Source organism: Elgaria multicarinata, chromosome 6 (genome assembly GCF_023053635.1).
Source record: "Elgaria multicarinata webbii isolate HBS135686 ecotype San Diego chromosome 6, rElgMul1.1.pri, whole genome shotgun sequence".
NCBI lineage: Eukaryota > Metazoa > Chordata > Lepidosauria > Squamata > Anguidae > Elgaria > Elgaria multicarinata.
The window spans coordinates 66,914,075-66,936,417 of record NC_086176.1 but is presented as its reverse complement, the minus strand read 5'-3'; the positions used below and the strand labels follow the sequence as shown (position 1 = coordinate 66,936,417).

General features: G+C 40.0%; 1 protein-coding gene across 1 annotated transcript; it reads left to right on the top strand.

Annotated features, from left to right (window-relative positions):
* Window positions 1-374: 374 nt before the first annotated feature.
* Window positions 375-22,019, top strand: SLC25A46 (solute carrier family 25 member 46). The gene is made up of 8 exons (XM_063129529.1): window positions 375-708; window positions 3,802-3,844; window positions 8,456-8,513; window positions 8,858-8,935; window positions 9,227-9,327; window positions 12,665-12,721; window positions 13,656-13,713; window positions 19,527-22,019. The coding sequence occupies exons 1-8, from the start codon at window positions 465-467 to the stop codon at window positions 20,103-20,105; spliced, it is 1,218 nt and encodes a 405-aa protein (XP_062985599.1). The 5' UTR covers window positions 375-464; the 3' UTR covers window positions 20,106-22,019.
* The last annotated feature ends 324 nt before the right edge of the window (window positions 22,020-22,343 follow it).

Genomic DNA, 22,343 nt, shown 5'->3' with positions numbered 1-22,343 from the left:
GCTTTCTCCAAACATTTCACACGAAATAAAGCCCCACTAGAAAGGATAGCAGATGTTCTCTTTGCTGTTAACTTTTGTTTCAGTTGGAACGCGCTGGTGCTGCGTCCAATCACAGCTGTGCTAAAATTCAGAATTTCTCTATAAATTTCTATGGGCAGCCAGCCCCCCGCCCCATTTTATTTAAAAATAGCTTCTCCAATGCGAACCAGGAAATCGCCTATAGAGACAATGAGTTGCCCCTCTCCCATCTTCCTATCTCTATGCTTAGACAGAACACATTATATCCATCCTACTTAAAAAAACCTCGCCCGTGTCACATGACCTTCTTCTGTGCTTCACAATGGTGGGCGTTTGCTTCCGGTCGGCGCCCGGAAGCGAGTCAAGGGAGCGGAGTTTAAGGATACCGTGTTGGGGTCTTCCCTATTTCTGTCACCTGTTAGCGTCCCCCTGTTCTGCTTTTTCCAATGCATCCGCGGCGCCCCGAGGGCTTCGACGGCCTGGGCTACCGGGGTGGCCGAGAAGAGCCGGGGGGTTTCGCGGCCAAGTCGGACTTAGGCCACTGGGTCAGTACCCCGCCTGACATCCCGGGCAGCCGTAACCTCCACTGGGGAGAGAAGACCCCGCAATTCGCCTCAGGGACTCCGCTTGGGGCGGCGGCTGGGTTTAACGAGGATTCGTCTTATGCCGGAGGCGCTGGCGCTAGCTCCGGTACGTAAAATGAGGAGGGAGCGACGAGCATAGGCGGGGCGGGCCCCTGCCTCAAGACGGTGCCGGGAGTAGGAGAGCTGCCAAGGGGGCCGCAGCACCTGCTGCGTGCCCTTTAAGCGCCTCAAGCACAGCCTTGGCCTTGCTAAGGGTCCCTTATTCTTCGAACTGCTTGTTTAAAAAGAAAGAAAGCCATGCACTGACGAAGACCGCGGTGCGCACCCCTGGTCTTCAGGTTATTCCCATTGTTGTAGACGTGTTGCAGAAAAAGAGCTCACACCTGGGATCCCGTTATTTCTGGGTTACTCGGTCTGGAATTCCCATCCACCCCATCTCTCTCTTCAACAGTGGGGTACTCGAATTTGGGGCCGGCATTGACTGGTCCTGGATCACCGATGAGGTACCTGTTAACATGCTAAACCCCAGTCACACTCAAGACAGTTGCTATATAAATAAATAAATAAATAAATAAATAATAATAATAATAATAATAAAGGGGCTTTTCTTTTTCTTCTCTCACCATCATTTCTGATTTAAATAGAAAGTCATCTTAAATAATCAATTTAAGTTCTAGGATGAATAGTGTTGTTGACTAATGCCTTAGGAATGTGGACCAGCCCCTTCCCTGAAGTTAATTTCTAGGGGCTACAGAAGCATCTTCTCTGTTGAGTTGCAGTGCTCGTTTCATTGGTAGCTAGGCACTCTGCATTGGAGGGATAATTGGTATGGAAGTCTGGAAAGAATTAGCTATCTGAAGCAATATATTTTGAGTAAGCTGGGCCATAGTGTTTGAGCTGCTTTGAAATAGTTCCATATATTTAAAAATTGAGTGTGAGCATGCTAGTGCTGGTTCTAGGTTATTGGGGCCCTTGGCAGCAGCTTGCCCAGCCCTCTCACACTGCACTGCTGAGAAAGAGACAAGGCTAGCAGGTGGACAAAAATGGCAGAGAGCATGCATACTCTGTTTGGCCAACACAGCAGGGTTAGTAGGTGCCTCGATGTCTCTCCTCCTGTACTCTCGCCCTCGTGGTGCATCAGTGTGAGCTGGACCTTTCCTACCTATTATGCTACCTAGAGATGGCCAGAGACAGTGGGGGCTTCCACAGCTTTTGCATACACTTACTCTGGGCAGCCTCACTGGGCCCAATTATCCCTGTCCTGCTGACCATAGAAGGAGGGCATGTGAGCAGATAGAGCTTCCCAAAGTGAGAGGGCAGGCAAATGTTCAGAAGCAGCAGTATCCGCTTTACAACCATCGCTTCCCCAATCTTCCTTACCATGTCTTCCAGAGTAGCAGCTGTTTCTCTCACCTGCACTCTTCTTCCGGGCAGTACAACTTAAGAATTAAGCCCTCGCTGGGCTTAATTCCTCCTCGCTGGGCCCAAACTTCGCTGCCACACAGCCCAGAAGGGTTTTATTACCACATTGTTTACCTTTGTGAAATAGTCCACCTTAGATTTCTTTTTTTATAAAAGGCAGGGTATAAAGGTAACAAATAAATAAAATACCAATAAGAGGCAGAGTTTAGAAAAGCGAGGGGCTGAAGAAACTATTTCTATTGCATTGCATTATCTCTCTCTCTCTCTCTCTCTCTCTCTCTCACACACACACACACACACACACACACACCACTACTCCTCAGCAGTGTGGCAAGATGGATTATTGATCATTGTAAGAAGCAGGAGGCTTTCTCTTGAAGGTTCAACCAACCTGTCTGTGCACAGAGATCTTCAGCTGAGGCTCTTCTGTGGGTGCCCTTGACATGTAAATAAGGCAGGAGGGTTTTTGTTGTTGTTTTTGGTTCTAGCCCCTACCTCTGGAATTCCTTCTCCAGGAAGACTTGCCTAATGCTTATTTCATTGTTATTCTAGCACTTGGCAAAGACAGTTTTATTTTCCTAGACTATTAAAAACTTTCATGCTCTTTTAAGCTACTGTAAGTATCTGTTTTTACTGACTATTTTGCAGTGTGGTGCTGTAATGTTGTTGTTTTAGATGTGGGCTTTTACTGTACGAGACCATATTTTTATTTTTTTTGGAAGCTGCCCAGGCAATGGCAGTTGGCACTGAAGATACGGGACATAAGATCTAGATATTAAATAATAAATACCTGCTTGCTCACACACACTCTTTGGACAGTTCATTAAAGAGTATTGATTGTCTGAACTTAGTCCCTATTACTGCACAACCTGAAGGTATGGGTGACTGAAAGGATTAAGCAATTCTCAATGCACAAGCAGCTGACTCTGGCAGCTTGCTCATCTGTGCTCTCCTGCTGCTATGTTCAGGATTGGGCCCATGACCTCAGTCCTCCATGGTGCACCTCGAAAGACAGCTAGCGAGTGGGCAGAGACATTGGCTTGTGTTCTTTCTCTTCCCTGGGCAGTGAGGTAGGGCTCAATCCTCTCTGTTGCACCATCCAGAGTGTAAGAAAGTAAGTGAGAAGAGGTAGCAGATGGCCTTCTTTCTTCCCTGGTCCGTGTGCATATTCTAGGCAGACCTGCAGTTCTCCCAACTGTGCCACCCAAGAGATAGGATAACCAGGCAAGGACAAGAGCGTTTGCAAAGCAGAGTAGCAGGGGAACAGAGCAGCCCTCTCCTCTAGAGGGACAAAATCAGGAGCTGCTTCATAGTAGTAGCAGCAGCATCAGGTCAGTGGTTTGTGCCACTGGGCCCTCCTTAGCCCTTGGGGCCTTGGCAGCTGCTAAGTGAGGCCAGCCCTTGATGCTGACCCTATTTATATCCTACTGTCCCTCCAAGTAGGTCAGCACAGCGTAAATGGGAGTAGTTTAAGCTGAGAGAACGTGACTGGCCCAGGGTCATCTAGTAAGTGCTGTGCTCAGTAAAGATGATTATTAGGCAAATGTTTGCCTCACTTCTCTCATAGACTGAAAAGTATCAGATTACTTAAGAGACATAAGGAAATTTGATACTGGTTTATCATATTTGCAAATACCCATATATTTGTGCATTTACCAAGTTAATGCATATCCTACAGTAGGTTACATCTGATCTATACTTTACCATTTATTTTACTAAAGCTACCACTTTAGAAAAGTATACATTAATGATTTATCTATCCATTTATGTCTTTCAGAACAGTTGAATCGATTTGCCGGTTTTGGAATTGGCCTGGCAAGGTAAGATCTCTGTGATGATGATGTCTCTAAAAGCATTTTTTCCTAAAATGTATGTGTCCAGTTGTATATTGAGTAGCAATATGCAATTAAAGGGCTTAATGTTGTTGTAAAGCCTTACGCAGAAAGATAGTTTGCTATCACCTTTCACAAATGTGTTGCTTTATTAAAGTGTTTATATACTTCCTTTTCCAATTGTTCAAATGGTTTACCACCATGTGATAAAAAAGGTAAAAGAAAGACAATATCAACAAAATCTATTTATCAGCCATAGAAACATTTCAACCAAAAGCTGATGTTAAAAGAAACATCTGACAGCCCTTTTGAAAATAACTCAAAGAGGTAGCTGTTGTATCTCTACTGGTAGGACATTTGTAGCTTTATAGTAATCACTGTAAAAGCCCTACATTTGCTGTAAAGTTGATGAAGCCTGCTGACTAGGGTACTGGGCTCACTTGGAGGGTGGGAACGTCAGTATTTAAGATACGAGGGTCTCAGCAAGACTTTAAAGTTAAAAACAGTACCTTGAATTGGACTTGGAAGCAAATTGGCAGCCTAGTTATTAACTATTAACAATCCTGACCAAAGGTCCGCTTAGCTATAAGCAATTGGCTTTAATAACCAGCCAGGATAAACACAGAGAGACAACCTGGTGCTCACCAGATATTTAGGACTACAGTTCCTATCAACCTCAGGAGCGTCTAGTTGTCAGAGATTATGGGAGTTTCAGTCCAAACTGATGTGGCTTTTGGGGGAAATACTGAATTGGAAAAGTTTCCAATGCAAATTAGGTTGATTTGCCTAGGATCATTCGCATAGGAAAATTTTCACTTTGTAATGGAAAATGCTCTGATGCCCTAAAGCATAGATGGGCAACTTGTGGCCCTCCAGATGCTTTGGCCTACAACTCTGATGATCCCTCACCATTGGCTATGTTGGCTAGAGCTGATGGGAACTATAGACCCAACATCTTGAAGGCCACAGGTTGTCCACTCCTGCCCTAGAGAGATCTGATTTAACATGTTTATCTTACTTGAATATAGCAAATAACAAAGTTTTTTTAAAAAAAGTACCCCACATTACTAGCCACAGTGGTTCATGCTCTGGTAACCTCCCAATTAAATTACTGCAATGCATTGTTTGTGGGGGTCCACTTGAAGACAACTTGGAAGCTTCAGCAAGTGCAGAATGTGATGGCCAGAACTGTAACCACTTCAGCCAAGCAGAATCATATTACACCGTTTCTGAAGGAGCCACACTGGCTGCCTATTAATGTCCCAATTCAAAGTACTATTAATGCCCTAACTGGCTTGGGACTCAAATACTGCAGGAGCGCCTCTCCCTATATCAGCCCTCCCAAGCCCTCAAATTGACAGGGGATACTGTTCTCTATGTACCATTAGTACGTTATGTGATGACAAGGGAGAAATATTCCACTATTGTGGCACCCTGATTGTGGAACACCTTCCCCATGAAGATATCGCTGGTACTGATATGTACTCTTTTTGGTGCCAGGTCAAAACCTGTTTGTTTCCCCAACCATTTTAAATTGGATGATGTGAGTTGTCTATTATATGGATTTGCCTGCCCTTGATTGTTGTATGTATTGTTGTTTTTATTATATTATTTTGGTTTTGGATTATAATGTTTGTATACCACCCTGGAATCTGTAAATGAAAGATGGTATAAAATATTATAAATAAATAAGGGAGAGTAGATCAAAATAAACAAAGTTGTTTCTGACAGTGTCAGTTTAGAATCTGTCATAATGGCTATATCCAAGCCTGACTGAGCATGAGCAACGTTATTAGCCAATACACTAGCAAAGGCATCGCAGCTAGGATCTATAGAGCCCCCTTAGGAGTTCATAGACTCTTCACAACATGGAAAAGTTCAGCTGAACAGAGAAAAATGGCTTCTTTGCTGCAAATGGGCTCTATGACATGCTCAAATCACATTGTGCATAAGGGCTGTTGGGCAGTATAGAAATGTAATAAATAAATAAAATATTCTGCCACCAATGTTCTCATTAACTAACCATATACGTCTAGTTCCCTGGGTCCTCAGTAAACTGGGGAGTCGAGCACCTTATGAAACATAGGGAGAGGAAGTTATATGTCTGTACCCTCCAGACATTGTTAGACTATGAATCCCATCATCCCCAGCCAGCACAACATGCTGGGCATGCTCGCTGGGGATAATGGGAGTTGTGCAGCATATATGGAGGGCACCATGTAGGGGAATGCTGGTCTATTACTTAATTTGGAACAGCATGGGTATACAAATAGTAACAGTGCAGTTCATTTGAAGCACAGTTAGGAAAATACAGTAGAGTTTATTTATTTAATGGCACCTATGTACATTGATATAGAAATGTTATTACAGAAGTCTTGAGGGCGTCTCTTCCTTGTGTGGGGATTTTTGGTGAATTGAGCAGGAAACACCAGAGGCAGTGTTGGCTGGGCAAAACCATCACAGCTTCGACTCAGACCACTCTCTCCGGAATGGCTGTGCAAACCAAAATGTATGCACACACACAACTTATTGTGGAGGTGGGCCTTACTAGTTGGCCATTGCTACTGTGGCTGTTTTAACTGCTGCTCTTCCAAGATTCCATGGTGACTATATGGGAAAGTAGCCCCTCCCTCCAGAAGTGTGCTACCTAGCAACCATGGCCTTGTAGTGGCAGATGTTTTGATCCCTAACAGGCAGGGCATCTCTTCACCTGTGTAGTTGAACAGTACACAGCACAGGGCTCTTCCCAGCGGCAGGGAGGACTGATGAAGCCTTGGCAGCGGACAATAATGTAAGATGGCTGCTTTCCAGGCCATAGGTGTTGGCTGCCAGTTCGCTCATTTTTCTCTAGATAAATGGTTGTATCCAATGCAGTCAGGTAGTGGAAAAGGAGCCTCTGGCAGAACGACTTCCCCTTCCTGCTGCACTCCCCCACTCATCCCCCCAAACTGCTACGGAGGGTTGGGAGACTCTTTGGAGAAGATCCAGAAGGCACACAGGGGGTTGCAGGAGGGAAGTCTGCTCCTGGGACATTGGATCTCATCTAGTGGTTTGCATAGCTCATGTAGACTGTGTGGGAAATGGATGTCACATAATTGGAATCCCCTTGTGTAGTAGAGGTGGGGAAAGCTTTGGTCTGCTGTTTGGCTTTTGTAGTGTTGTTCTAATGAGACGTTAGTTTTAGAAGGATTGGTCCGCCACACAGCTTTGGGAGAGTGATAAATAGGAAAGGGCTACAGAACTCTTTCCCTCTCTATGAACAATCCTCCTGCAAAGTATTTACCTCCCTACTGGGCTCCCTTCTGTGAAAAATACAGCGTGAGGTTTCTCCATTTTAAATGGCCACACAACCCCACTGATTGGCCCACCGTCAAATCTGGTTAGCACCTAAGTTATCATGATAGATGCCGTGTACTTGGCCAGACATGTTCCCAAATTGGACTATTCTTCCACTTTGAAGTTGTAGTTAATTGTGGGTGGGGGAGCCTTCTCAGATGCTTGGTGAATTCACTCTTCGGATGCTTGGATTGCTGCTTTATGCTTGGGTAATGGCAGTGGCAAGGAGTGCCTTTCGTAGCTTCATTTGTTGACCTGACTTGTCCTTCCTCTCAGGTAATATTCTGGCCATCATCATGCAAGCATTGGTAACTACCCATTGAGATCACTGCATTACATTTTACCTGGAGATACCCTTAAAAATAGATTGGAAGCTTCATCTAGTGCAGACTTCTGCAACTCATCCTTAGATAACCAGTCATTGAGAGCAGTTAACACCAATGCTAGCTCAGCTACATTGGCTGCCTGTTTGTTTCTAGACCTAATGCAAGTTGTTGATTACTGTCTCTAAATCCCTAAATAACATGGGTCTGGCATACCTCAGAAACATTCCTTTATGTTCTTCCCTGCTTCCTAAGATCTGAGGAAGACACCTGCTTTGTCTTCTGTTCCTTGCCCAAATAAAATCTGTAAGGACCAGGAGAAGGGGCTCTTGTGCCCACGCTGTAGGATTTGTTGCTGACGGAAACACGCCTGACCATCTCTTGAATTGTTTCCTACCAGCTAGTAATTTTTTTATATCACTAAGCTTTTCCCTTGGTGTTAAATAGAATTGTACAGCCCTGCTGTTCTGTTTTGTTGCTCATATTGCTGCTGTTGAGCATGCTGCTACCTTTATTATTTAACTTCTCCCGCATATTATATTTAGCCTTTTTAATATTTTTATCCCTGTATTTGTTAAGCTATTTTAAATTTTATGCTGTTTAATTTCTGCTATTTTAGTATAATATTTGTTTTTGTATCCATTTTATAGTAAGTTGTTTCAGTTGCTTGGGCACCAGAACAACTCATAAATATTAGTAATAAAAATAACTTAAATTAACCTGAAGAGAACTGAGTAGTTTCAAAGGGTTCTGTAAAGTTTTACTTCTTAGTTTTTACTACTAGTAAATCACCACCTAATTTTAGAGTACAAGAGCATTTTAATAATAAAAAAATCTAAAACTTACCAAAGTTATGTAGCTTAGGCCCCCTCCAAAAAACACATGTGTCCTCGTATTTGTTTGAAAAACTTTATTATTTAAAACAATTGTTTTTCCAAAGTTTGTTTACAGAAAATGTGCTGGCTCATCCTTGCATTGTTCTGCGTCGGCAGTGCCAGGTAAGAATGATTGTTTCAGATATTTCTGTTTACCTCTTTTAGGCTGCAATCCTAAGCATATTTTCCTAAGCGTAAGCCCCATTGGACATAATGAAGCTTATATCCGAGTAAACATACATAGAATTGTGCTGTTAGTATTGAATTTAATGTCACCTAAAATGCTGGGTTTGATTTGATATTCAAGTTGCAATTTTAATGTGATATTAGGATTGCATTAATTGAATATGAGTGATCCGATAAATTTTAAAGAAAATACTCAAGAAGTTGTTGGCCAAGTATAGTATAAATTTGAATGTATGGATGTACAGCTACCCATTTTATAATCTGGTGTATTTATTTTTAAGGTAAATTACCATGCCAAGAATTATCATCTCACCCCATTTACGATCATCAATATTATGTATAGCATCAACAAGACCCAGGTTAGTATTTGGTGTCAAGATATTAAAGCCCAGTACTGGGGAAAGGGGGGGATTAATAATAATAATAATATCATGTGTAATGTCAATAGTACAAAAGTGTTGAAAGGACGGAGGGAAAGTCTACTATTCATGCACTACTTTCAATGTAACATTTTTCATGTGATTTACTATTACAAAAATATACTGGATAATACAAGCAGGCACAGAAGTCACTGTAGTAGAGTATTATTTTGTGAAATACTGGATTAGATTCACCCAAACATTTTGTAAAAACTTTAATTTAAATTTCAGGGGCCCAGAGCTCTTTGGAAAGGAATGGGAAGCACTTTTATTGTTCAGGGCATAACTCTTGGGGCAGAAGGTATCATCAGTGAATTCACACCCTTGCCAAGGTATTGTCATTTTCTCTCTCATCCTTTGTTAAATAAAATTAGGATTTGTTAGTATGACTTTGGTATGTTTTTAAAAAGAAGCCACTACTATATGTGGGCACTCTTACATATGTGTAAATTCTGTCTCTGGGTCACATTCATTGAAATATTGTATGTGTGTCAAACATTCAAGTGTTCTCTGTGATAACAGAACACATTTACCAAAATGGCATCACTGGGAACTTTATGAAGATGAGATAACCTTGTTTATAGAAAGCAATATATCCCTTCTAGATAAGTAGATATTCATTGTATGCCCCTGGAGTTATCTATGCTTATATGTATTGGATAAATGTTGTTTCCTGTCACCTAGAGCTCTGAAGAAATGGTTTCATAATACAGATTTAAATTTGCTACCAATCTTGTGATATTCCTATTAAGCCAAAGATTCAGTGATATCATTTTCTTCAAATATTGTCACTAGTGTGTGTCATGCAAATATCCAAAATAATCTTGTAACACATATGTAACCAATCAGAGCGTCTGGGGGGACATAAGATTGTATGTTTTCTGGGTTCCAAGTTTGGAAACAGAGCTCTGACCTTGGAGCCCAAAAACTGAGCTCCCTCTCATAGCCAGCACAGTTCTTGCTACATCTCCACACTGGGTACCAGAGCATGGAGACGGGAAAAGGGGCCATCCTGGGGATAGGCAAGGGAGGAAATGGGGGCATCGGCCATACAATGTTTCCTATGGCCTCCCCAGCCTCCTTCCCTTCCCCTCCTAAGTGCTACTGTTAGATGGGCGAAGTCACCCATCTAGCAGAAATGCCCTGTGGTTGGACAGCAGAGATGAAAATCACCTCCATCCTCCAGCCACCCTACATTGGATATTTGGTCTCTTCCAACTTCATTGCTTGCTAACTATCTTCATAGGATTGTGCCCTAAACCTGAAGATATTGTATGAGGTCATCTTGCCCCTGCTTTCCCCTGCCCCATGTTCTTTCGAGACTTCCTCTATCTGCCCCTGCCAAGATTCTTATCTATCCAGTGAGGGAACAGGGGCCATTCATAAAGATTTATCTTTGTGTATAAATTTCACCTAAATTCACAATCGCCTGCTACAGGAAATGGAATAATTCAGTAGTTGAAACTCTTAATAGGACTGTCAGCTCAACATCTGGCTGCTTCCCTGCTGCTGCACTTGTGGTCTCGGCCACCTTCCAGCTGTTTTGGAAGAGCATCACTTTCCAGATATCCTCATTCCTGCACCTGCTGATCACTTATTTTTTGTGGGGGAAAGGAAGGGCTCTGAGTATTACTATATTCTTGAACCTTATAAATGGAGACTTCAACTGCAAAATTTGTCTTCAAGGCAGAATAATATACTTCTTAATATATTATTTACAGAATTTAAGTCAAATTACAGAATGGTAAAACTAAGCAATATGTGTCATGCCCAACATTGCTTATATATTATCTACCAAATACTGTAGTAATATAGTATCTGTGAGCAAGCCAAAATATAATGTGGCAGAAGCAGAGGTGAGCAGGACATAAGATGTCAGATGAGTAATATGTTGAATAAATCCAAATTGTGCTAGCATTGCATGTTATGCTAGATTGTGCAACGTATTGGGGAAAATCTATCCAGCAGTCATTTTAAATCCGAACAATGATAATTAAATCAGTGCTTTAACTCTTGTATTAGTAGAAAGAATCATGTTGAGGAAGCTGCTTAATTCTTTGCTTTGAGCCATAGGGCTTTGTAATTCTATTTGAAGACTTCTTTTTTCTAATTGGAATGACACCTTTCCAAGTTAGCTTGGATTAGTCCTGATATTGTAGATCTGTATGGTCAGAGGTGATTGCAGCTCATACTTAGGAATACTACTAGAATAATTGTAAATTATAAATTGTATTATATTTTGTCGGTACTTCAGAGGCGCAGAAGTGTGCACTTATGGCTGTACATTTGCCTTCTCAAAGCCATTGTATGTTTCAGCTGTCAAACAGAAAGAAGTACAGCAGGAAACATACCAGGAAATTGACAAGATGAGACTGCATATAGGCTAATTTGCACACCACTGACAGGGATAGGACAGAAAAAGAGGGAAAGATCATCTGGAGAAGTACACCAAAAAGTGGAGGCGGGAGAGATTTTAGTAAAAATCAAAGTAAATCCAGCAAGCCTGATGTCTGTCCCTCCCCCTCCCCCGCTTTAAGGCATAATTACCTCTGAAGCTAAATGCAATTCAAATTATAAAATTGTGTCATCTGAAAATGCAAACTAACAACAGGAATGTCCCCACATTCAGTCTGAAACTGATTTGACCTTAAGTAGCTTATGCCATTGCTTAACAAAACGTCTTCTGGCCTGTGTCACAGCCAGTTGAGTTAGCTGTCGGGTAGTTCACAGCTGATTATTGGATGTACCTGTAATGATTGTGTGCCACAACAGCTTTGTGAAGCAGGCCAGATGTGCACACTTCTATATAAGCGGCAGATTTATGCCATTACCTCCCCTTTCCTCTAACTCTCTCCAGGAAGGAAAGTCCAGAACTCCAAGATTTCCCAGCAGGTACTCCAGTCACTGCAGGCAAGGCAGCTTGCTTTCCCTTATTCCCCCTTAGTCACAAGCAAGTAGGTGAACCCAAGTGGCTAGACAGGTAGAACAGAAGGCTCTTGTGGGATTGTTGAAAACTTGCATTCATGCCTCTGGGCAAAATTGAAAGAAGCTGTTTATTAAAGGAATATGATAAGCCAAAAAGTGAAAGCAGATGGAGTACTTGAAAATAAGTGCTAAAAAAAATCTTGCTTACGCTAAATTCCCAAAAATAAAATAACTACAATGAAGTATCACCTGGGAAGTTTCAGCACACATCGCATCTTCACATAGTCAGAGGAGGTGACCAAAGTGAGAAAAAAAATAAAAGGATTATTTTACAGCTTTATAATATATATAAATCTATAAAATCTGTACTACTAGCTTTGGTGTTCAAAACTTAAATAAAGATCAGTGTAGGGTGAGCTTCAGTTTTAATTATAGTCGACATTGAATTTTGTATGTAGCAAAACTTCTAAAAGCTCTGTGGCATTTCAAGGTGCACCTGAAAAGTTACATGAGCAGGATCTTCACTTCTTTACCGGGGAATGTTATGCACATGCAGTGGCATTCCTGTTGCAGTGCTTTCCCAACATGGGGATTGGTGTAGAGTGGCTGTGTTTACAGAGAGCTTCCTAGGCACCGGTGCCCCTGCAAGTTTCCTTTACTGTCAGTGTAAAGTAGTAAGTGGCTTTTATACTTGGAGTTTCTATTGGTGACAGTTGATGGGCAATTACTCTTGTTGTTTTCCAGAGAGCTTTCATATAAATGGAGTCCCAGGCAAATAGGAGGACATCTTATGCTTAAAGGGTAGGTACAGCTGGTAAACATGAGAGCCGGTGTGGTGGTTAGAGCTTTGGACTAGGACTGGTGAGACTTGGGTTCTAGCCTCCACTCTGCCATGAAGCTCAATGGGTGACTAAGTCAATCACTGACTCTCAGCCTAACCTACTTCACAGGGTTGTTTTGAAGATAAAATGGAGAGGAGGAGGGTCATTTACACTGCCTTGGGCTCCTTTCCTTGGAGGAAAGACACAATATAAATAAATAAATATTGAATATGTTCCTTATTTTTATTGCTAAAGGATGTTTATATTACAGGTTTTGAAAATAATAACCATAAGAGATAAATGGAAACATAACAGGATCTCTGGTTGTTGTTTTCAGCAACTTGTAGTATAACAGCTTAAAATTGAACTAGATAAGAGTTTATGACTTTCAGATCACCTTCTTTGTATATGCTAATCTATCATATATCTCCACCTTTCTCCGGGGGAGAATTTTATAGATTGCTGCAATCATGTCCTAGTGCATTAATATCCAGAGTGGGGGCCTTTGGAGTTGAACTCTAATTTCTAAAGAACTACTAACGAATGAATTAGAAGAGAACTCACTGAAACATTATACACAGTAAATGGGTTTGAAGAAATGTAGAATATAATCCATTTTGATGTGCTTAATATGCATAGTGAGAAGTATTACTGTAAGAAACTGTAACTACTAAGTTAATCTTGGGTGTTGATGGATAATTTTACTATTAGGGGAATTTTAACATTGAAGTACCCAGGAAGCAAAATCTGAAGCCTAATCCAAATCATTGAACTCTAAACTACTTTCATCTAAGTGGACTAAATTGGATTACATTGAAATGTCTCAGCTTAACTGGATCATGATTGGGCTGTTTAAAACTGTAGCAAATAACAGATGTCAGTTTCAAAAATATTAACTGTACTTATTCCTCTAGGTTGACTTATGTGATAGCAATGCCTTTTTATTCAGCAAGCCTGATTGAAACTGTGCAAGTAAGTTTAAAGTGCTTTTTTTTTTTTGCATGCCAGTGGGGGGAAATCAGTGTTGAAAGTATCTTAGCATCACCTGTTCTGAATGATGGGATTCTGTCTTTATTTGCATTCTTCCTGGAGGGAGGAAGGTGCCACTTCTCAAACTATTATATACACAGCAAGATCAGGTTTCTGACTGCAGGCCATTTGAAATTCTAGTTCTTAAGCTGCTTCTTTTGTGGGGCAGGAATTCTTTCCTATAAGAGTTTTTTTCACTTAATTACTTTGAATGGCTTTATTTGAATTTTTACAAGTTGTGAATGGCATGTGAATTTACAGAACAACTTCCTTAATATATTGTACTAACTTCCTTTGAGAGTAATTGGGCAGGTATTTTTCATGGATCAGTGTCTTCCCTTCCCATTTTACTGCTTTTCCATTTGTGTGGTTGCAAACCACTTGGTGGCGCACTCATCACTTCAAGGTTTTGGTTTGAACTGAAACATAGTAGACGCAGGGCAAAAAAAAAAGCAGTATAGAAATGCTTTGAGTCACATTTAGATTCTATAAACCATCTATTTTATAGCGGTATTCATGGAGGAAATTACTCTGTATCTTCATGCTTCTGAAACGTTATGTGAAGCTTTCCTCTCCATATTTTTTTGCCCATGTGGACAAAGTGCCAGCAATATGATCAACTGTGTGCTCTTCTTGTCTAGTAAAAGCTAGCAGTGGATTTGGGGTGGGGGGATATGACTGGCTGTGTCTATAGTGTGATGAATTTGTCTTTACCTGAAGGGATGGTGATTGCTGCCCTCAATATGGTGGCTGTGGTCACTCCTGAAGAAACCCAGTCTAGGCTCAATGGTATTTGATAACTACCACTTGGTTGTGAATACCCCTTTCTTAATAATGGTACATAAGGGAGTCATGGTGGGGAAACTGCAGGCACTCTTGGTGGATACTAATTGTCTAGACCCATTTCAATCTAAGTTCCAGCCTGGTTACAGGAGTGTATCAGCCTGAGGTGGCCTGATGGATGGCCTTTATCAAGAGAATGGGACAAGGGGGAGTGCTAATTCTGCTCAATCTCATTAGCTGTTGTTATTATTGTCCTTAGTATCCTCTTGGACAGATTCCATTGTTTGGATGGTGGAGGCACTATGTTGCAATGATTCCAGACGTACCTGCAGGTACGTCTAGTTTCAGAGAGTAACATGGGGTAATTATTCCTCAGCTCCTTGACAATTAAGCTACGGGGTTCTGCAGGCTACCAACTTATCCCCAATGTTGTTTAACATCTGTATAAGACCTCAGGGAGCTTCACCCCCTGCTCATTAGGGGATTTGGGGTAAAGTGCCATCAATATGCTGATGATACACAGCCCCATCTCCATATGACACCTGAATCAGGTGAGGGTGTGCAAATCCTAGATTAGTGTCTGGACAGCAATTTGTAACCAGGATATTTGAGAGTGTGTCTTCTCCCTTATCAACCTTCCCAGTCATTGAGGTCATTAGCTATGATGCTTTGGGTGGTTTTGTATGGACCTGAGGCAGAAGGAATAATAATAATAATAATAATAATAATAATAATAATAATAATAATAATAATAATAATAATATAGGGCCACTCAGGGTAGAGTTCTTAATGTACTGGCTCCCCCTCTGTGGGATTCCCTACCAGTTTATGTTAGGCAAGTACTAACATATCTTTGTTTCAGGCCTCTGCTAAAGACATTTAAACAAGCTGTTCCAGCCACGGTTTATTTTATTTGAAATATTTGTGTTCTTTATTTATTTATTTTATTTATTTTATTTATTTATTACATTTCTATACCGCCCAATAGACGGAGCTTTCTGGGCGGTTCACAAAAATTAAAAACATTCAAAGTATAAAACAACAGTATAAAACCATAATATAAAATACAATATAAAAGCTCAATATATATTTTAATATATATTTTGATATATATTTTTCTTAACTGATCACTGCTTGGGAATATTTTTTTAGATACAGGACCAATTTGCACAATTATCAGGGGCGAAACAAGCTTGTTTAAGCAGTGGCACGTGTTGGGTGCGTTTTGCATAATCACCCACCAGGCTGCAGCTTTTCAGGTCATCCAAATATGGGCAGCAAGGCTGAAGAAGAAACAACACTCAAATAATCAAGTGGCTGTTGTTGGGTTATTTGAAGGTTGTTTCCACCTCAAACAAATGCTACCCGGGTTCAGATGTCACAATAAGCCACAGCCAGACTTAAACAAGCCATGATTATTATCCAAACCACCTTACTGAATAGCTTATAAATGTTGTAAATATTTTGAAAAAATATCTCTGTGTGCTAGTTAGTTTGTCCAAAGGAATTTGTATGATTGCTTTTTAGTTTCTAATTGGATTTATCTTAAATGTGGAATAACAGCAAAATGGGGATAGAAAATTTCCTCCAACTCAGTGGCATGAAATGGCTCCTAGTATCTTGAGAAAAGCTTATGATTAGAAACAAAGGCCAGGTTCCCAAGAACTGCAATTTATTCCATGTGCTGAATGGAGCTTTGGACTTACCTGTTTTGCAACTCCCAGTGCCACATGGAACATTACTTTTCAAACTCCTCTTAGTTTCAAAAATGTCCTGCTTTAGATTTATTTATTACATTTCTATGTGATGCATGGAGACAACTGCATAATTCTTGGGATCCTGATCATGGGTTTTTAATACTATGAATTGCATAATATCAGGGTGAGCTGAAGAATCGCTGTCTTGTGAATTAATGTTTAAGAAGGTTTAAACTAATAGTTATGTTGAAAATATGTCATTGCAATGATGTCATAGTGGTGTCATAGTTGTTTATTAGGATCCAGGTACTTGAAATAGCATGCTTCTTTGAAAGTTGCAATTTAAACCAATATTCTACCATTTTTTAAAGAATAAGTGGTGGAAATACTGCCCCCCGAAAACTGTTGGTTGGCAATTTAGACCACAACGATCATCCTGAAAAATACGCCAAAAATTAAAAGCAATCTAGTAATTTTTTTAAAAAATCATTCTAATAAGCGATTTGAATATAATGATCCATATACAGACTTACAATGGAAACCATATAAAATTATAAAATGTGTAAAAACAAAAAAGTTCCAAGTGTAACCAGTCTTAGCAGCAATGATTTTCAAGGCAAACTTAATCCAGTCAGTTTACTTGACTCCTGTCTTGATCAGCAACTGTTACATGATATATAACATTCTTGTACTAATGTTGCTCCCTGCCTCAATCCAAAGGGAGAGGTGGGTAATAAATACATAAAATTATTATTATTATTATTATTATTATTATTATTATTATTATTATTATTATATAAAAGTTGGAATTCACCATCTTCATACGTAATCAAGAATGGTGACACCCTCTTATCAGAAATATTCCAGATGTTTCAGGAAATCCCTAATCCTTTCCAGGGCTACTACTGCCTAAATGTCAAAGGAAGCTAATCAGTGGAAGCAGTTTCTCTTCTTGTCCAAGTCAGAAATCATGTTGTGCTTAAGCCAATAGTAAGAATTGTTCTATTTGAGGCAACATGTCAACTTGGGAGAGAATCATTTCCATCCATGATTTTCCTTTGGCATTTAGCGGAGATATGACTGAAAACTGTTTATTTAATGGTAAAACTTCTTCAGTTTTCCAGAAAATATTTAATCACATAGTTTTCCAATAATCCAAAGCAGCTGGGATCTAGTTTGATGTCTCAGATTATGTATATTCTCTTGGTTTTAATTTATGGTTTTCCAGAGTAACATAAATAGTGTGTGTGTGTGTGTGTGTGTGTGTGTGTGAGAGAGAGAGAGAGAGAGAGAGAGAGAGAGAGAGATTTGTGAGTGAAGAATATAGATGACTTGTCATAAAGATGATGAAATTTATGTAACAGCCACAGATTGTTTTCCCCAAGGTAGGGTGGAGTGCAAGAGCAAGAATTACATCAACAAAGGAAATAGGTTATAACTTTGTATTTATTGTATTACTCAAATACCTAGTTCACATATAATATTAACCCATCGTTTATTTACCCCGTGCTTAACCCATGTTTTGTTGTCATACACAAGATTTGTCTTGGTTTGGATGATACAACAGCCCAATGTGGGTTAATTAGCCCTTGAGGGGCATATGAATATGCAACCCCCAGCTGGGAGTTACCATAGCTTGTTGTGTTGTCCAAACCCAAATTAAAAAACAGAAACAATTGGTGGTATCCTAACTACTGTACTTAGTCCAATTACATTTCATAAAAATAACATACATCATTATCACACCCAATAGAGAAGTTATTAGTATAAATAGTATATATGATACAATTGTTATATAGATCGTATAAATAAAACAGAATACCATAAATAGCATTAAGAACCAATTACAGTAGTATGTGAAAATAGTATAAAGTCATCAAGATGGGGAAGAATTCCAGAAAGGTGACGTCCCTGGTGATCCCCAGTTTTTCCCAATAACTAGGCCATCTGGCCAAGCACCAGTAGCCCAGGCTACCAGATGTACCATGCTAAACCTGTAGGTCCATTTCTGCATTCCTTGCTAGAAGGAATGTTCTTTCTACATCAGTTCTTTCTACATTGTTGCTACCTTTGTTTCACACATGTAACACTTTCAAACTAGGTTTAATAACATGCCTATGTAGCAGCCTTCCAAGATGTACTCCATGATTTTGTAGGGGAGGTGGGGTGGGGGTGGGGGTGGGGGTGGGGGGAGAGATGCTAGGTGTCAGATGCAGTGCTTTCTGACTCATCAAAATAGTTTTGGCTGGGAAGTCATACCTCTTTAGTTAGAGGTCCAGAGAGTCCTTTTGCCTTCTACATATCTCCTCTCTGCAGGCCTGGAGTGTTAACTGCTGCCTGCCAGTAGTTCCTAGCTGGAGCTGGGGATTCCTCAGAAACACAAGCCTCTCTTGCTGCTAATCTCATCACTGCAGTCCTAGTCAGTGCCCTGGAATTGTGCCTCTTGCACATCTTTTTCTTAGAAAATCTGCTGCACTCCTGTTGCCCATCAGGTCTTTTTTGCACATGATGGCAGTGCACGCTGGTTGCAGGGGCCAAGTTGGTCTAAGCACTCCATGATGTGTTCCGCAGCTTGGGTCTCTAAAGCACCAAACTGCTAAATGAATGTACATGGCACCTGATTGGGTGTGCATGCTCCCTTCTCTTGAGCAGCTAGTGTGATCAGACTTGTGCCCCAGCACTCCAGCAGCTCCTTCCTCTGGTGAGCGGATGAAACTGGGTTGACTTTCTTGGCTTGCATGCCCTTTTGATGGCATGGCTTGGACTACTTTTGTGATACTGAGAGAAGCATTAAGTTAGCCTGGGCTTAATTAATCTATGCATTCACCTGATATAATTTGCTTAAAAATTCAGTATTTGTGTGCTAGACAGAATGCAGGTCTTTTAGGCTGGGCCAGCCCCAAGACATTTTGCTGCCTCAGGCAGAACAGCAAATAACACACACACACACACACACCTCCTAGTCAAGGTGCATAGCCATAGTACCCACAGCCGGTCAAGTTCTTTTGCTACCTGAAGCAGAAAATCCCTCAAGTACCTCTGGCCCTCCCTAGCACTAAAAATATTTGTTGTTGTTGTTGTTATCTGGCTCTGCTTGAGTCTGGCTCTGCCTAATGGTAGGCTTACTAACTTGTAAGGTTTTCTTTGTACTATCCTATTAGATAAAATTGATTATACTGAATTAATTTAAATAAGTAGACCAACATTTGTTGCAAAAATCACAAAATCGGGAGACTTGCGCATTGTGAATACTGTTTTTTTGGTTATTTTTTACAGAGTGAAATAATTCGGGATAATCCTGGAATTCTGGATTGCTTGAAAGAGGGCATAGGCAGAGCAATGGGCTTTGGAGTACCCCATAGCAAGCGGCTCCTTCCTCTTCTGGCACTGACCTTTCCAACTGTTCTGCATGGAGTTCTTCACTATATAATCAGTTCCTCTGTACAGAAGTTAGTCCTCCTCCTTCTAAAGAAAGAGAATTCCCCCAGCCTTCCAACAGAGAACTCCAGCTCTGTGCAGAGCATGTTGGATGCTTATTTTCCAGAACTTATTGCTAGCTTTGCTGCCAGCCTTTGTGCAGATGTCATGCTCTATCCACTGGAGACAGTTCTGCACCGTCTTCATATTCAAGGGACGCGCACCATCATTGACAATACAGACCTTGGTTATGAAGTTCTCCCTATTAATACTCAGTATGAAGGAATGAGAGACTGTATCAACGCCATAAAGCGTGAAGAAGGAATAATGGGGTTTTACAAAGGGTTTGGGGCTGTAGTTGTTCAATATACGTTGCATGTAGCTGTATTGCAGTTCACTAAAATTATTTACTCCACACTGCTACAGAATGTTTCTTAAAAGTGAATAGATGTGGCCACATGGAACGCTTCACATTCAGAAGATAGGTGAGCGAGCAAAATCTGAGAAATTAGAATCTGCAGTAATGTTTTTTCTTCGTGCCACTTAGAATGTTCCTTTGTAAATAGAGATGTGTGTTCCCCTATGTCCTTTGCACAATACTTGATCAAAGGAAAAAACATGAAAGCTGATAGGGGCTTTAAAAATATTGAAATGTAAATAAAGTATTAGAAAATATTTTATAAATCTGTATGACTGTGTTAAAGATATGATTTTCAGACTGTTGCTGATAGATCTTAGACACAATCCTGTTGGCAATTTCTCCTGCATAAACTCAATTTGATATGAATGCTAGCTGTGCAAGAGTAAGCTGTACTCTTGTTTTTAAGGTCTTCCCTCTTCTCAGAGGTACTTGCACTGAGGGTTGTGCCTTAGTTTCTAGATGTAGCTTGAAATGCTAATTATTTTGTCTGTATTTGAAAGCTTTCAGAAGCCAATGAACTTTGACATTTCTGCTGAAGGGTTTCCCGTGTAATTGCTGTAACATGAATTAAAGTCCTAATATTTTGTAAAGCTCATTGCTATGGTCAAGAACATGAATGTAAAACGTATTGTTACCAATATTTTTCTGCTTCAGATTCTTGTTGATTTACAACTATGACATTAATTTCTTCATCATTTTTTGAAGAAAGTTACATGATGCCAGAAACACACGCAAGTGGATTGCTGATTCAGGTGTCTAAAAGAAAGACACCCTGTTTTGACTAAAGATGACTCCACAATTCAAGGCTAACAGTATGAGGCTTCACAAAAATGTCATAAGGAATATATACATGCACTGGATAAAAACTATAGGCTATTGACCTAAGAGTATTTGAAAGTAAGTTCTATTGAAATATAATGAGGTTTATTTTAAATAAATATGTGCTAAATAACGTATAAGTCATATATCCTAAGATACGTATGTCTTACTGATTTTTGTGAATAAGTACAACAATCATGATCTTTGTTTTCAAACTTCACTCAAAAGTATAAAAAAAACTTGCTTACCTTTTAGTGTTGCTCATCTTTTCCCTAAGATTCACATTCCTTTTAAGGAACTATGGTTCAATCTGGTGGTCATTATCTTTCTAGCACAGCAGTCTACATTGTCCCCACTTCTGATATTAGCCTTTCAAATCCTTGCTTAGCTGTTCTTCTGGAACAGGTATGTGGCCCATCAACATAATACATAACACTGAACTTTAATATACAATTTTATTTCTTTCCTAAAATGTCAAGATTTGACTTTGTAAAAACTAATTCTGACTATTAAATGTCTGTCTTTGCTTCTTTGTCCAAGCTTGATCTAATGGAGGCGTTTAGAAAGATGTGTTTTTTCACAATGCACTAGCATGCTTTAAAAAAAAAATCATTCCTTTCTCATAAATTAACAAGTGTTGTAAAAGACTTGATATATCTATGTGATGTTCAAATTCAGACTTACTGTAAAAAAAAGTTTTTATTTAATGGACTGCAGTAAACACACTAAACAGTTCTGACACATGGAGCTCTATGACAGAAAGGCAATTGTTTTGGTTGCCATTCGTTAACTTTTGAGGATATCTTAAACACTTAGATGTTAGAATTGAGGATACAAGAAAACTCGGTCTTTGAAATATCACAAGTGGCAGAATAAAGCAAATATTGCAAATTGCCTAAGAGAGGAAATTCCAGCTTTTTAATGTATGTTGTAATATTTTTTAAATACTTCTAAAAGAATCTCGAATATGTTGAAAGGGATGGTCACTCTGTCAACTCTAAATAAAACTTCTAAAAAAACTGTGCTGTGATGAACCTCTGGGTCCTTACAATATAAGGAGTTTGTTTCTCTAAACTTCTAGAGAGGATTTAAAGAAAAATGGTGCACATAATGTTTTGGTATGCCAGAAAAATTGTTAGTTGAGCTCATGATGTTGTTATCAGAGAGTCACTTCAGACTTTATGAAATTGGTGTGCATGAAGTCGGTGTATTAGACTCCATAATTGCTGACTAATTAGGAAACAGGTACACATAATTTTAAAAGGGATGTTATAAACAGTGACGTGAAAAATACATTTGGTGTTCTGAAGGCATTTTTGGGGAGAGGTTTGCTATCAGTTGGAAGAGTTTAAACACACGCACCTTGTTGCTCAAACAACTTGAGAATACAGGTAATGCCACCACCTCTTAAGTAAACCAGAATGAAGATTTTGCAT

Coding starts and splice junctions, on each gene's coding strand:
- SLC25A46 (XM_063129529.1), top strand. CDS start 465: ATGCATCCGCGGCGCCCCGAGGGCTTCGACGGCCTGGGCTACCGGGGT. Junction 3,845..8,455: donor TTTGGAATTGGCCTGGCAAG/GTAAGATCTCTG, acceptor GTTTTTCCAAAG/TTTGTTTACAGAAAATGTGC. Junction 9,328..12,664: donor GAATTCACACCCTTGCCAAG/GTATTGTCATTT, acceptor GTTGTTTTCCAG/AGAGCTTTCATATAAATGGA.